The 12,264-nt window shown below is 39.1% G+C and overlaps 1 protein-coding gene across 5 annotated transcripts in view; it reads right to left on the bottom strand.

Annotated features, from left to right (window-relative positions):
- The window catches only part of eml1 (echinoderm microtubule associated protein like 1), a 64,616-nt gene that overhangs the window by 4,547 nt on the left and 47,805 nt on the right, over positions 1-12,264 (bottom strand). For 3 of the 5 annotated variants that reach the window (XM_015379243.1, XM_015379240.1, XM_015379244.1), the window contains 12 exons: positions 11,312-11,338; positions 9,388-9,517; positions 8,101-8,250; positions 7,627-7,696; positions 5,859-5,969; positions 5,668-5,763; positions 5,446-5,580; positions 4,060-4,159; positions 3,577-3,728; positions 884-1,009; positions 632-763; positions 88-155 (listed from right to left, as the gene is read on the bottom strand). In XM_015379243.1, coding sequence (XP_015234729.1) covers positions 88-155; positions 632-763; positions 884-1,009; positions 3,577-3,728; positions 4,060-4,159; positions 5,446-5,580; positions 5,668-5,763; positions 5,859-5,969; positions 7,627-7,696; positions 8,101-8,250; positions 9,388-9,517; positions 11,312-11,338 — 1,297 coding nt within the window. The remainder of the gene's footprint in view (positions 1-87; positions 156-631; positions 764-883; positions 1,010-3,576; positions 3,729-4,059; positions 4,160-5,445; positions 5,581-5,667; positions 5,764-5,858; positions 5,970-7,626; positions 7,697-8,100; positions 8,251-9,387; positions 9,518-11,311; positions 11,339-12,264) is intronic. The other 2 variants (XM_015379241.1, XM_015379242.1) reach the window with 2 other exon arrangements.

Genomic DNA, 12,264 nt, shown 5'->3' with positions numbered 1-12,264 from the left:
ACTGAGGTTTCCTATCGCTGTCACTATGAAATTATCTTTTTGAACCAAATCATGCAGGAATCTTATAATTCAGCAATTCAAATGTACCTGCCAGTTTGGGTTCCTACAGCAACCACAGCTCCTGATGGGTGGAAACCTGCTGACTGGGCTGTATCCTGTAAAAATGGTAAACAAAAAAAGGAAATTAAGAATTCCTTTGTCTAATATTGCAATTTCACTGGCAAACCAAGCAGTTTAGCACAATATATGTATCCCTGCATACTGTATCCCTGCAAACTGTATATACATATATATATATATATATATATATATATATATATATATATATATATATATATATATATATATATATACACTCATGGTGCCATGTTTGTGGGAACAAAATAAAGCTGCAGATTAAAGTTCAAAGTTCTTGTGAACAATAACCATAAAGAAGAATAAAAAGGTTCCTGATTAAAAACAAAATCTTGAATCAACATAAGATCATAAGATATGGAAATCAATATTCAGTCTCCAAGCATATTTCTGCAGAATGTGTTGGTAAACTTTTCTTCCTTTTTTTCTGTTGCTATAGTTCTATGATGTGTAGTTCCCACAAACGACCCCAGAGGGCAGTGTTGGCTAACCTTACCTCCAGGGTTTTGGTCCAGATGAGCTGGTGAGTGCTGGAGTCCCAGAGACAGACCTGTCTGTCATATCCACAGGTCAGAAAGTGAGGCTTGCATGGATGAACAGCCAGACCCCACAGCTCATCCGTGTGACCCTACAGAGGAGAATATTCTTTAATCAGTCAACAATTTATAACAAGTAAATATAGGGCAAAAAGGAAAAAAAAAACCATCACAAGTCCTATATTGGAAGATAATTATCCCAGTTCATATACCTGAGTAATGGATATGAATTCTCCTTCCAGGCTGCCCTGTAACACAAAGTTCTTGGTGGTGCCGATGAGCACAGTCTCCCCTCTGCCCTCTGCTATGGTTCTGATGGGGCCAAACAATTCCAGAACCTGCAGAGATAAGAATCACATTAACAAAGTGCTTATTGTGAATTCAATGTTGGCGACTTTCTAGGCGCAGCCAAGGTGTTGAGGGGATCTGTTTTGGTGGCCTTAGGATTGCATCTGTTATTCGCAGGTGATGTGGTTCTATTGGCTTTATCAGGCGTGATCTACAGCGCTCACTGGAGCGGTTCACAGCCGAGTGTGAAGCGACAAGGATGAGGATCAGTGCCTTCAAATCCGATACCATGGTCTTGAGCCAGAAAAGGGTAGAGTGCCTTCTCTGGGTCGGGGAGGATGTACTGCCCCTAGTTGAGGAGTTTGAGTATCTTGGGGTATGGTTCACAAATGAGGGGAAGATGGAGCAAGGGATCGATATGCGGATTGGTGCGGCGTCTGCTGTGAAGTGTGCACTGTAACGGTCTGTTGTGGTGAAAAAAAAGCTGAGCCAAAAAGCAAAGCTCTCGATTTACCGGTCAATCTACGTTCCTACCCTGATCTATGGTCATGAGCTTTAGGTCATGACTAAAACAAAGAGATCCTGGATACAAGTGGCTGAAATGAATTTTCTCCGTAGTGTGTCTGGGCTCTCCCTTAGAGATAGGGTGAGGAGCTCAGTCATCCGGGGACGACTCAGAGTAGAGCCGCTGCTCCTTCACATTGAGAGCAGCCAGTTTAGGTGGCTTGGGCCTCTGGTTAGGATGCTTCCTGGACATCTCCCTGGTGAGGTGTTCCAGGCACGTCCCACTGGGAGGAGGCCCAGGGGGAGACCCAGGACACGCTGGAGGGACTATGTTTCTCGGCTGGCCTGGTAGCGCCTTGGGATTCCTTCGCAAGAGCTGGCCCAAGTGGCCTGGGAGAGGGACGTTTGGGCCTCCTTACTGAAGCTGCTACCCCTGTGACCCGACCCTGGATAAGCGGAAGAAGATGGATGGATGGATGGATGGATGAATGGATGGATGGATGGATGGATGGATGGATGGATGGATGGATGGATGGATGGATGGATGGATGGATGGATGGATGGATGATGGCGACACAGACCTAGCTTAAAACACTAATAATTAGTCTTAAATTAGTCCTGATAGGTTACAATTGATCAGAACATAAACAGTGTTGAAAATTATGTAAACGGTAAATGAAATTATAAGGCAATTTTTATCCAACAGCTTCAAAATCAGATATAAAGACTTTGACTAGGCCACTCCATAAGCCAGACCGTCACCACCTTTTTGGTAAATGAAAATTTTCATCTTGAAATTCCCCAATGCATGTCAAATATACATATATTTTTTCGTTTTTGTTAAATCATCAAGTCTAAACCAAAGTTAGGCCTGTGGTGATTTTAGATGCGTTTCTTTGTGATCTCCAGGAAAATTGTTGATGCTAACAACTCCTGGTAAAGTTTGCCACTGTCCATTTTATCAATAATTATCAAATTAGAACGGGAAAAGTCAAAATTCAAACAGCTTCCTTAATTTCTTAAAAAAGTATTACGATCGTGTGACTTTTGGCTTTTCAAAATGCAGTTAATGGAAATAACATTTTGGGAAAATAGGATCAGGTAAACATTAACTTGATATAATCGATCAGATTTTTTGTTCTTGGTGCTTCCTCAGTTATTCCCATTAGAACTGCATTTCTTTCTCTGTGTCTCTGGACAGAAGGCAGCATCGCTAATACTGGCTGGCATTAAAAGAACAATTAAAGCTTATCCAAAAACCTCACCATTATTCTCTATCTGTGGTCCATGCTAGTTTAAAAACCTGTACTTCCTGTTTACTACAGCTAGTAGGTGGCGTACTCATGCTTTCCCATTCTTTTTCCAATAATCAGTTTTACTATTCAAAAAGAAGTTCCTGGGTCTGCTAATAATGTCTGCTAGTTAGCAAATATTTGTTTTAAGTGTGAAGCATTTTTTTCTATATATATGATTTATTTCTTTGGTAAAATTTCTACTTTCTTCTGGACCACTTAGACTTTCTTTGGATGTATTTTTTTTGAAAAATTTATTGTTTTGTTGAAAGATTTGTAGCTTTGACCTTTAAAATAAAACGTTAAAGAAAAATATAAAATTAGTTCAAGGGATCAATCAGTCACATTTCTGTGGCAGCATACTTTATCCTAATAAATGAATTACGTATTTATATTTCTTCAGTACAGGGGCCATAGAAGGGGCCAGAAACACCTCTCCATGGGCACTGGCCCCGGTTGGCCCCTGTCTAGAACCGCCCATGGGAAAATCAATAGTTGTATGGAAATGTTCCAGCTGCTCTTATTTTCTTTATTTGTGGATGATGGATCTTGCTGTGATTCAATGGAGACCAAAAGACTTTTTTCATAGTATTTTTTTCAGTAATAAATGTCTGTGACCTAACATATCGTTGAAGATTCTTTGTCATCCAGATCATAGTTAAGCTTTAAAAGTTCAGTTTAGGAAACTGAAACTGAAAGCTCTTTACTACTGCTTTAAGTTCCAGCTCTTCGTTTAGATGCTGTAGAGTCCCACCATCATGACTCATGCTAAAAATAATGGATAATGAATGTATTTGTATTATTCAGAAAAGGCTGCTTACCTCCACAGTTTGGATCTGCTGGTAGCTGCTGTCCCAGGAAATGAGCCTGCGGTCCTTCCCCCCAGACACTAACGTGCCGTTCCTCAGCATGCACACTGCAAAGATGCTGCCCTGGTGAGCCCCCTGGATGACTCGGCTGATGCGATTAGTGCCTGCACAAGTGAGATGGGAGGAGACGGTTGAGCAGTGTCTCTGTTAGAGGGACGCTGACTGCTGAAGGAGGGCAGGGAGACAGACAGGAATGTGATCAATAGATTAAATCTAGACATAAATGGTGAAACGCCTTCCCCATTAAAGCTCTGCTCCACAGAATCCAGCTTTGATCTTTTGTCAATGTAACCTGACTTTGAGCTTCTGTCTGCTTCACTGCAGAAATCTCTGAGCTTGTGATCAGAAAAATAAATTTATTTTCACTTTTCTGCTTCAGCTCACAGAAAGGATCATTTTCACGCATGTCCAATAACTTTCTGTGAATCTTTGTACCTTTTCCCCAAACCAAGATGTTTCCACTGGAGTCTCCAGTGATGGCATCTCCGTTTTCAGCGAAGGCCACACACAGAACAAACTTGGGCTTCTCCTGTTTCTGTAACAACAAAAGAACATTTCTATTCATGCAGCTTTTCACTGGTTGCATCCACTGGAAAGAAAATGCACTTAAATATTTGTTATAATTTCCATTACAAACATAACAGATCTGACCTTGTTCATACTTATATCTTTTCTCTTCCTCATACCCTTGTCTCAGCCTAAACAACGTCTTATCCCACATTATATACCACTGTAAATAACATCTGTTTGTTTTTTCAAGTGCCTTGAGGTGACATTTGTCTTGATTTGTAATATATAAACAAACTGAATGTGAAAGTCGCCTCAGCCAGTGGATAATTCATCTACAAAGATAGGTTGTTTGCATTTGTGGATTTCCCCTCTAGTTTAAACATTGTGGTAGACAGATAAAATGATAGGCTCCATTTCCTTATTGACTGTTAAGTGCCACCAGACCGAATGTCCAAAGTCCTCTTCTGAGTAATTGATCAACTTTGTGGCATCTCATTTACCCAAGGCTTTCATCAGTCAGCTTTTTGTGTAATTCATTCCAATTCAATTTATAGGTATTTGTACCTTTAGATAAAAAACAAAACCAATTTTCTAGACTCTGGAAAGGGGTAGAAATGAAGCAGCTGCTAGTTCCCAATGGAGCGGTGTGCTGAACAAAGAACCAAGATGTAAACTGGGTCCAGCTGAGCAACAAAAGAGATTCACAGCTCTAACATACTGCAACTTATTTTGTTTAAGAGTTTTTTTCCTTGTAACTAAAATATTTTCATCATGGACCAAAGAGGGAACCAGACCAAACATTAGACGAAGAGCAGCAATAGAGAAGCTGAGGTCCAGAGAGCAGCTCTGGTTAACTTCCAGCTTGAGAAAGAGCTGTTTCCATAGTGACAGCTTCATGTCAGTGATGATGAAACAGGATGTTTAATCCAAGGGTTCCCTTCCAGTTCATCAGGAGGTTGTACAACAAGATCCGGACCACAGTAATGCACCTGCTTTACTATTAGGACTTTGTTGAGTTAAGATGAGTTAAGTACCAAAATATTTAACCATAGAACTTATTCAAATTTAAAGAGAGCCCAACAGTTGTTTAAGCCAAACGTTGGACCTTGAATAAACTAAGATATTTTTTTTTCTTGATCTCTTTCTTGTTGAGGTTGTCAGCAGGAAAGTCTACTGACAAATTAATCATTATTTTAAAATATTTTCATGGTTAACTTTAATTCTAAAATGTGTGATTTATTGATTTTTTATGTGTATTAAAGAGTTTAATGACAGACTAGAAATATCCTTCATGTTGCCGTGTTCTTTTACCTCAAACAGCCCCTGCTTTTTGACCAGCACGCTTTTCTCCAGAGTCCAAAAGCAGAGATGAGATTTGCCACAAGTCACAATGATGTTACTGTCAGTCGGGTGAAAGTCTGCAGCAAACACTGACTCGTTGGAGCACTGAACGGATCCATGAAGAGGAAGGAACAAGTTCAGGTCAGCAGGACTTACATCAGATATCAACGCTGTGGGATAAGATGCACTAACCTTAGCTTCAGCGAGCCTTTCCTCTCTCTGCCAGTCCCACACAGAGAGGACATGGTCGTTGGAGTCATCCACAACGCAAAGGGTGTTTCCTCCATTCTAACATACAAAAAAAACCCCAAAAAACAACCATTTATTAATTTATGTACAACCAAATCTGAAAGCTGACTTTGGTCAGGACTGCAATTTCTTACCGACTTGGAGAACGCCAGGCAGACCAGTGCCCGGTCAAAGAACCCTGTGCCCAGAACATGGAGGGTGTTTAGGCTGACAGAGTCCCAGACGCGGACATGAGGAGCCAGCTGCTATTAGAAAAACAAAAATAAAAACAAAAAGAAAGTGAACAAATAAGGGTCACAATATAAAGCAAGGAGAATCAGTAATTCAGTGAATATGGAGTATTTTGCAAAAGTCTTCAATCATAAATACCAAGACGGTGATTTAAAAGTAGTACACAATAAAGTAGAGATTCCAGTTATGATAAATAACAGTCTGAGGAATCTAGAGCAAAGATGCTAAATAGAAAATAAGACAGTAGTGTCACAGTTCTGGTTCTGTTATGTTTTCTTTTGAATCTTCAGTTTTACTTGCTCCATGTTTTCTAGTTTTAGTGGTTTAATTCCTATTTTGTTGTTTTTTCTGGTTATTTTCATTTTTCAGGTTTTTATTTGCTGCCCTCTTGTGTTCTCCTTTTGCCCTAGCTCCTTTCCTGTTCTGCTCTGTTCACACCTGCTCCCAATCTGCTCGTTAGTCCTCTCTTTGTTTCAGTCTCCCATAAATACACTCTTTGTGCAGTTCCTCAGTGCTGGTTCTTGGTCTTACTTCCTCCAACTCTGTCTCTCTGAGTCTTTGTCCTCGTGATAGTTTCCCCCCTGTCCCTGCATTTGGGTCCACAAACCTCAACCAAATCCTGACAAGTAGGGGGTAAAAATCTGACTCAGTAGATTTAACCTTTGACCTACAAAATAACCCCTTTTACAGATCACATAAAATAGATCCTTAAACTGTGGATGTCGTCATAACCAACTCACTCCCACCCATGTGAGTCAGTTTATTTAGTGCAGCTCATGTTTTCATATACAAGCTGTCTGTTCATAGAAAAGTTGCAAACATGTAATATAATTTGATTGAAGGTTAGCAATTGTATGCCTTAATCTAGAAACCTTTGATATAATCCATAATTTACAGTAAATTTTTATTATGATTAATTTATTTAATGGAATGTAAACCTGGAGTGATCACACTGATTTAAAGGTGAAATGCAAAAATAAAGGTTAGACATATGATAGTAATTCTGGACATTTATGGAAATTCCAAAGCTTTCTGACATATAAAGAAGTTTATTTATGTTTTTTCAGTAAAATCCAGCTTTCATTTATTGTATGACATAACATCTCAAATTTCAAGTCTTCTCATTGGTTGATCATTCCTCCATGACATCACCTTACCCATATTATACTCCTTGCACCACAAAGTAAATTAGGAGTTTTTCCTCATGACAGTTGTATTGATCTATAAATGTTTGTGTGTTGGTTCCAGAAGTTTAGTTGTAATGTTAGATTAACATAGAGTGGTTTGTTCTTCGTTAGTTTTTGTTTAGTTAGAGAATAATAGTAGATAAACAATATACAATTTTGTTTTTCCTGCAATTAAATACTACAGAAGAAGAAAAAACAATAATACAATGAAAAGTAGATTGATTACTAGTTTTTGTTCATCCATGTAAATATATATTTATAAATGTACCATCAATAAATTATAAATTTATTGATGGATATAAATTAAAATCCAGGAAATGTAACACAAATATTGTGATTCTTAGAAAGAAAAATGATTTATGCTTCAAATAGTTACCCTGCCAAAGTTATGAGACTTTAAGAATGTCTTTCTTTTTTAATGTTGCTCCATATCTCTTTACAGTAGTACAGTTATTATCAAAATATATAAAAATACAACACTTACTTTTCCATCTGAGGAGGTGCCTGCCACTTGCCCGGTCGCAATCGTAATTTTATCCGGATGGACTGCCAAGCTGGCAAAGACATAAAATAAACATGTTAACATCATGTTTTTTTTAACATAAAATATCTTTAAATCAAGAGGAGCATTATGTCTGGAAAATATGTTAGGTTGTCAAATACATGCTAAACTCAGTAGGTAAAATTAGATTTATTAAGAATATTATCTCCCTTCAGGTTAGCTGCTATGCACCAAGGGAAACGTTTGAACATTTTAACACCAACATTAAAATCCCTCTGTAAATATGCACACCTTTTCTAATCCAAACTGCAAACCAAACTTTGATTGACCTCAAAGAAGGATTTGAATCCCTTCAGGCACTAAACTCATTTATTGTGTCTAGAATTTGCTACTTCCTCTTTATAAAAGCTTGTTCAAATGGAGCAGCAGAGGCGGGACGTCCTGTATGTCTCTCACCATTTGATGTCATCTGTGTGTCCTGTGTAGTGTCTCTGCAGCTGCTCGTCTACGTTGAAAAGGACGACCACAGAGGCGATGAAATACACCGTTTCTCCAGTAGGAAGCAGGTACAGGTTGGAGCGACAGTCTCTGCCGCGGTAACCGTAGCTGAGCAGTTAGGGTCAAGGAATCAAAATGGATTCCTCACAAGTGATTTGAATCGTTTGTCAAGAACGTTTAAAGAACAATTAAAGCATGAAACATTTAATTGCAAAAGAGAAGAAGAAGAACCAACTCAGTGCTTAGCATTAGCCATCAGCTAAAAAGGGGAACAAGTATGTCAAATATTTAGCAAAATCCACCCCTATTTTAAAACAAGGTGCTGACAGCACAGTGTTGTGGGGAATCATTATATTCAGTAGATACAACAAAGCCTTTCAGAGTCTATGTGAGGAAAGATGGATCTAATAACAGAACAATCCTGGACGTACTTCCCCTGCCAATTCCACATGGATGAGATGCAATGCATTAAAATGGCCTAGTCAAAGTCCAAACCTAAATTCAGACAACTGGTGGCATCTACTAATGAATTCCTGTATCTAGAGGTGAAAAGCTGGGAGACACATAAAGGACTTGAAGATGTAATGGCAGAGAAAAGTGTTTCAATTAAGCATTTACTCAGCAGACTGGATACAAATAAACAAACTTCAGATTATTAATGCTAAAATAGCATAACAACTAGTAAGACAGTTCTTGTGTAAATAATCACTACCTTGTCTTAGCCTATCACATACAATTTGAATAAAATATATTAAATGTGGATTCTATTCTAAAAAAAAACATGGAAATATTTAAGCTATTTAGATTCTTTTTTGCTTTCATTTCTGTCCTGTTTGAGCTGTTTGTGCTTTCCTCTTCAGAATCTTTTCCTTTTGGCCTTCTTCTATTTTTATTTCTGCCAGGCTCAACAGCAGCTTGCATTCACCCCTAATATCCAAAGAAAATAAGCAGAGATGCCCACAAATGAGCAAAGAGAAAAAAGCACAAGAGAAGCTGCTGACTGCTTGCGCCATCAGCCTGTCAGCTGTGTGCAGCTATTACTGACTCCAGGCTACAGGGCGTTAAGGGGCGGCTACAGCACATGGTGAGAACAGTCTGAACGGATCAACTCTGGCAAGCAGGGTAAGTAATAATATACCTCGTTCTCCAGGATCACTGGTAAATATATTATCTAGATATTCAGCTAAAGTTTTCATTCCAGCTTGTATTTCTGCAGAAAACTCAGAGGCAGCAGCAACAGGATACACCCAGTCCAGTTTGAGCTTGTTGCTGGGCAGCTCACCTCGGGCCTCCAGGCTGTAGCTGTCCACTTGGTCCTTTGGCATGAACATGGTGACTGGTCGACCCTTCAAGAACATTTTCACATAACCTTCCTCTAGAAGAAGCAATGGAAAAGGTTAAGGAAATCATGCATTCATACAGGAACATTACCAATGCACAATAAGGAATTAATTTAGTGATAAAAAAAGCACACAAAGCAAAGATGAGCCAGATGGGTTAAAAAAAGCTAAATGTTTGCAAAGGTTAAACAGCAGCAGAGCGATGTTAATTAATAAGAAGGTGGAATCTAATGTTTGTGCTTTGAACAGAGCATCAAAAACAGAAAAATGACAGAACTGGCAAACAGTTTTGCAATTTGTGTTTTATTGGTCATTTCAAACACACAAAAAACAGAGGAAATAAAATAAACTGCAGATGCCTTAACATCTTTTAAAAATCATAACATGTTCACCTCACATCAGGAATTCATCGACACACAATGCAAAGACAAACAAATCAGCTGAGAGGAAACAATCTCAGCAGAGTAAAACAGTAACCTTCAAAAATAATGCATGCAGGGGACTTAAACAGAAAAATAAATTAACATTAATTAAAAAGGTCAATAGAGAGGATAATTCAAGCCTAGATTAATATTGTTTTAACATTTTTTTTTTCTTTTGTAGCCAAAAATTAGCTTTCAACCTAAAATTGTCCTATCTAAAGAGCTGAGTGTTGATTTTATTCTTTAATAATCTAGTAACATATCTGAAAGTACTGGCTGGGGGATTTAACAGGGCTGCAGTAGCTGGGAGTATAAAGAGGAGACAACAAACTCTCTGACTTCGGCTGCAGGCCACATTTTGGGTTCTTTCTGACTGATGACTTCGGGGTGGCGCGCCCTTTCACCGCCGCCCTGACCCTGCTGCTTTCTGAGCTCCTTTTGAGGTTGCTGTCTAACCGAGCTGTTAAAGCCAAAGCTGCAGGGCTGCGGCTCTTCCCCCTCTGATTGGCCGAGCGGCCGAGGTATATCTGAACTGTGACTTTAGTGGGGAGAACACAGGAGGAAGTGATGGAGGGACAACAGGATCAGGCGGTGTGCAGAAGAGGGTAGAGAGATTTGGAAACTGTTAGATGCATTAAATTCCTTTGTGTGTCACGTTGAGAGGAAAATACAAGCTAAGCTAAGGAAAGGGGTAAAGCAGGGAAACGGACTTCTGTTACAAATCACCAACATCTGGAGGCTGTATAGCAAAATATCTTTATCAGCTTAAAATCTTTTTAATTTTTTTGTCAAATTGTAATTCAGCTTCAGCGATAAAATGTAGGATCTTTTTTTTGCTCTTTGTATGTTTAAGGAAGCGACTCTGCTTTCTGGGCACACATATAGAATACGCTTCAGGACAGGTTAGAAAAGCTGGAAACTAGCAAATACTCATCTCAAGTGCAGGGAGACTGTAAGAGCAGGAATTAAAAAAAAAAAAGACAAAAACTTGGACGGCCTTCATTGGCAGACATCTTTGTGTCGTTGCCATAGTGACACAAACTGACTGAAGTGCTCAGAGCAAACAGGCAGCGTGTGAACATGTAAAGCTCTGCAACACACATTGAAGCAGCTCTGGAGCTTAGCTGGGATGTTTTTCTGACTTTACAGTCAGAAAATATTTAAAGGGAAAGTCTCAAACACAGCTCAGCGATTCTCTCCTGCTCCTGTCTGGACAGCTCTCTGCTCACTGCAAGGAAAGGTTTAAAAACATCCTACAGTTAAAACCAGGAGATCAGCTCCTATTTTGTATTTTGACCAGGAAGGAGAGGCTCCATGTCTGACTAAATCCAAACTGACTGTTTGCAGTGTTCAGAGACCTGTGGAGACAGGGGGGAGGTATGCAGGGGGAAAGGGGCCCTGGCCTACCTTTGCAGTGGGTCACGCGGCGCATCCCTTGTAAAGGTCACAGAGAGAGACACAAGCACCAGATGAAGGGTGGCATCGCTTTCTCACCTCTCGGTGTGTCCTAAGGTGAGCTCACTTCATGTTTCCTGGTGAACAGCAGCTTCTGTCCATGATGTTTTTAATAAACCACAGCGGTCATTTTCCCACTTTCTGATATTTTTATGTGTTCTGTGTCTTTGACAAGACTGTCAATGTTTTTTACACAAAGCAAATACATTAATCGATTGGTTGTTTTTTTTAATACGATAAAGCAGCAGAAGGATGCATGTTTATTCAGAAACTAAGAGATACATCCTGAACCAATGTTAATTATGTGTGACATTACAGCTAAGAGTCAGGTTGAGGTATTCTAGGTGCTGATCTAAGCAAGTCAACAGGAGCCATACAGATATCTAAAAAGAATTTAATCGGAAAGTGTGCTTTAAAATTAAAATATGAGCAAAACGTTTTATGCATGGAAGTGATCTTTGGCCTCATGGTACAAAAATAAGATACTCAGCATTTGTAGGTTTCCTAAACACCTTCGGCGGTTTGTGCACTGTGATACAGTTTTTAGAAAAATCAACAGCAACTTAAAGATGGAGTTTTACAACAACAACTAACCTAAGCACCATGCTTGTCTTTTTCTTTTTAAGGTTGTTTTCCTTATGTTTATTTGCCTTAGTTCAATCTGTATTATTTACCTGAGCAGTGGCTGCTGGGTTTATCTGGAAAGGTGACACTACACAGTTACGTGCAGTTAGGATAAATAGTTTATCAACTGGTCTGTGGAGCCATCAACTGTTATTGACAGCTTGATAAATATCTATGAAACGCCTTAAGATTTAAAATTTTTAGATTTAGTAAAATGCATCCTTTTATCTTTTCTGAAGTAGGGGAAAATAGTCTGTTATTGTTTTATCATGACTCTCTGG

Source organism: Cyprinodon variegatus, unplaced genomic scaffold (genome assembly GCF_000732505.1).
Source record: "Cyprinodon variegatus isolate N-32 unplaced genomic scaffold, C_variegatus-1.0 Scaffold187, whole genome shotgun sequence".
Classification (NCBI taxonomy): Eukaryota; Metazoa; Chordata; class Actinopteri; order Cyprinodontiformes; family Cyprinodontidae; genus Cyprinodon; species Cyprinodon variegatus.
The sequence above is the reverse complement of the archived record's forward strand: the minus strand, read 5'-3'. Positions and strand labels throughout refer to the sequence as shown.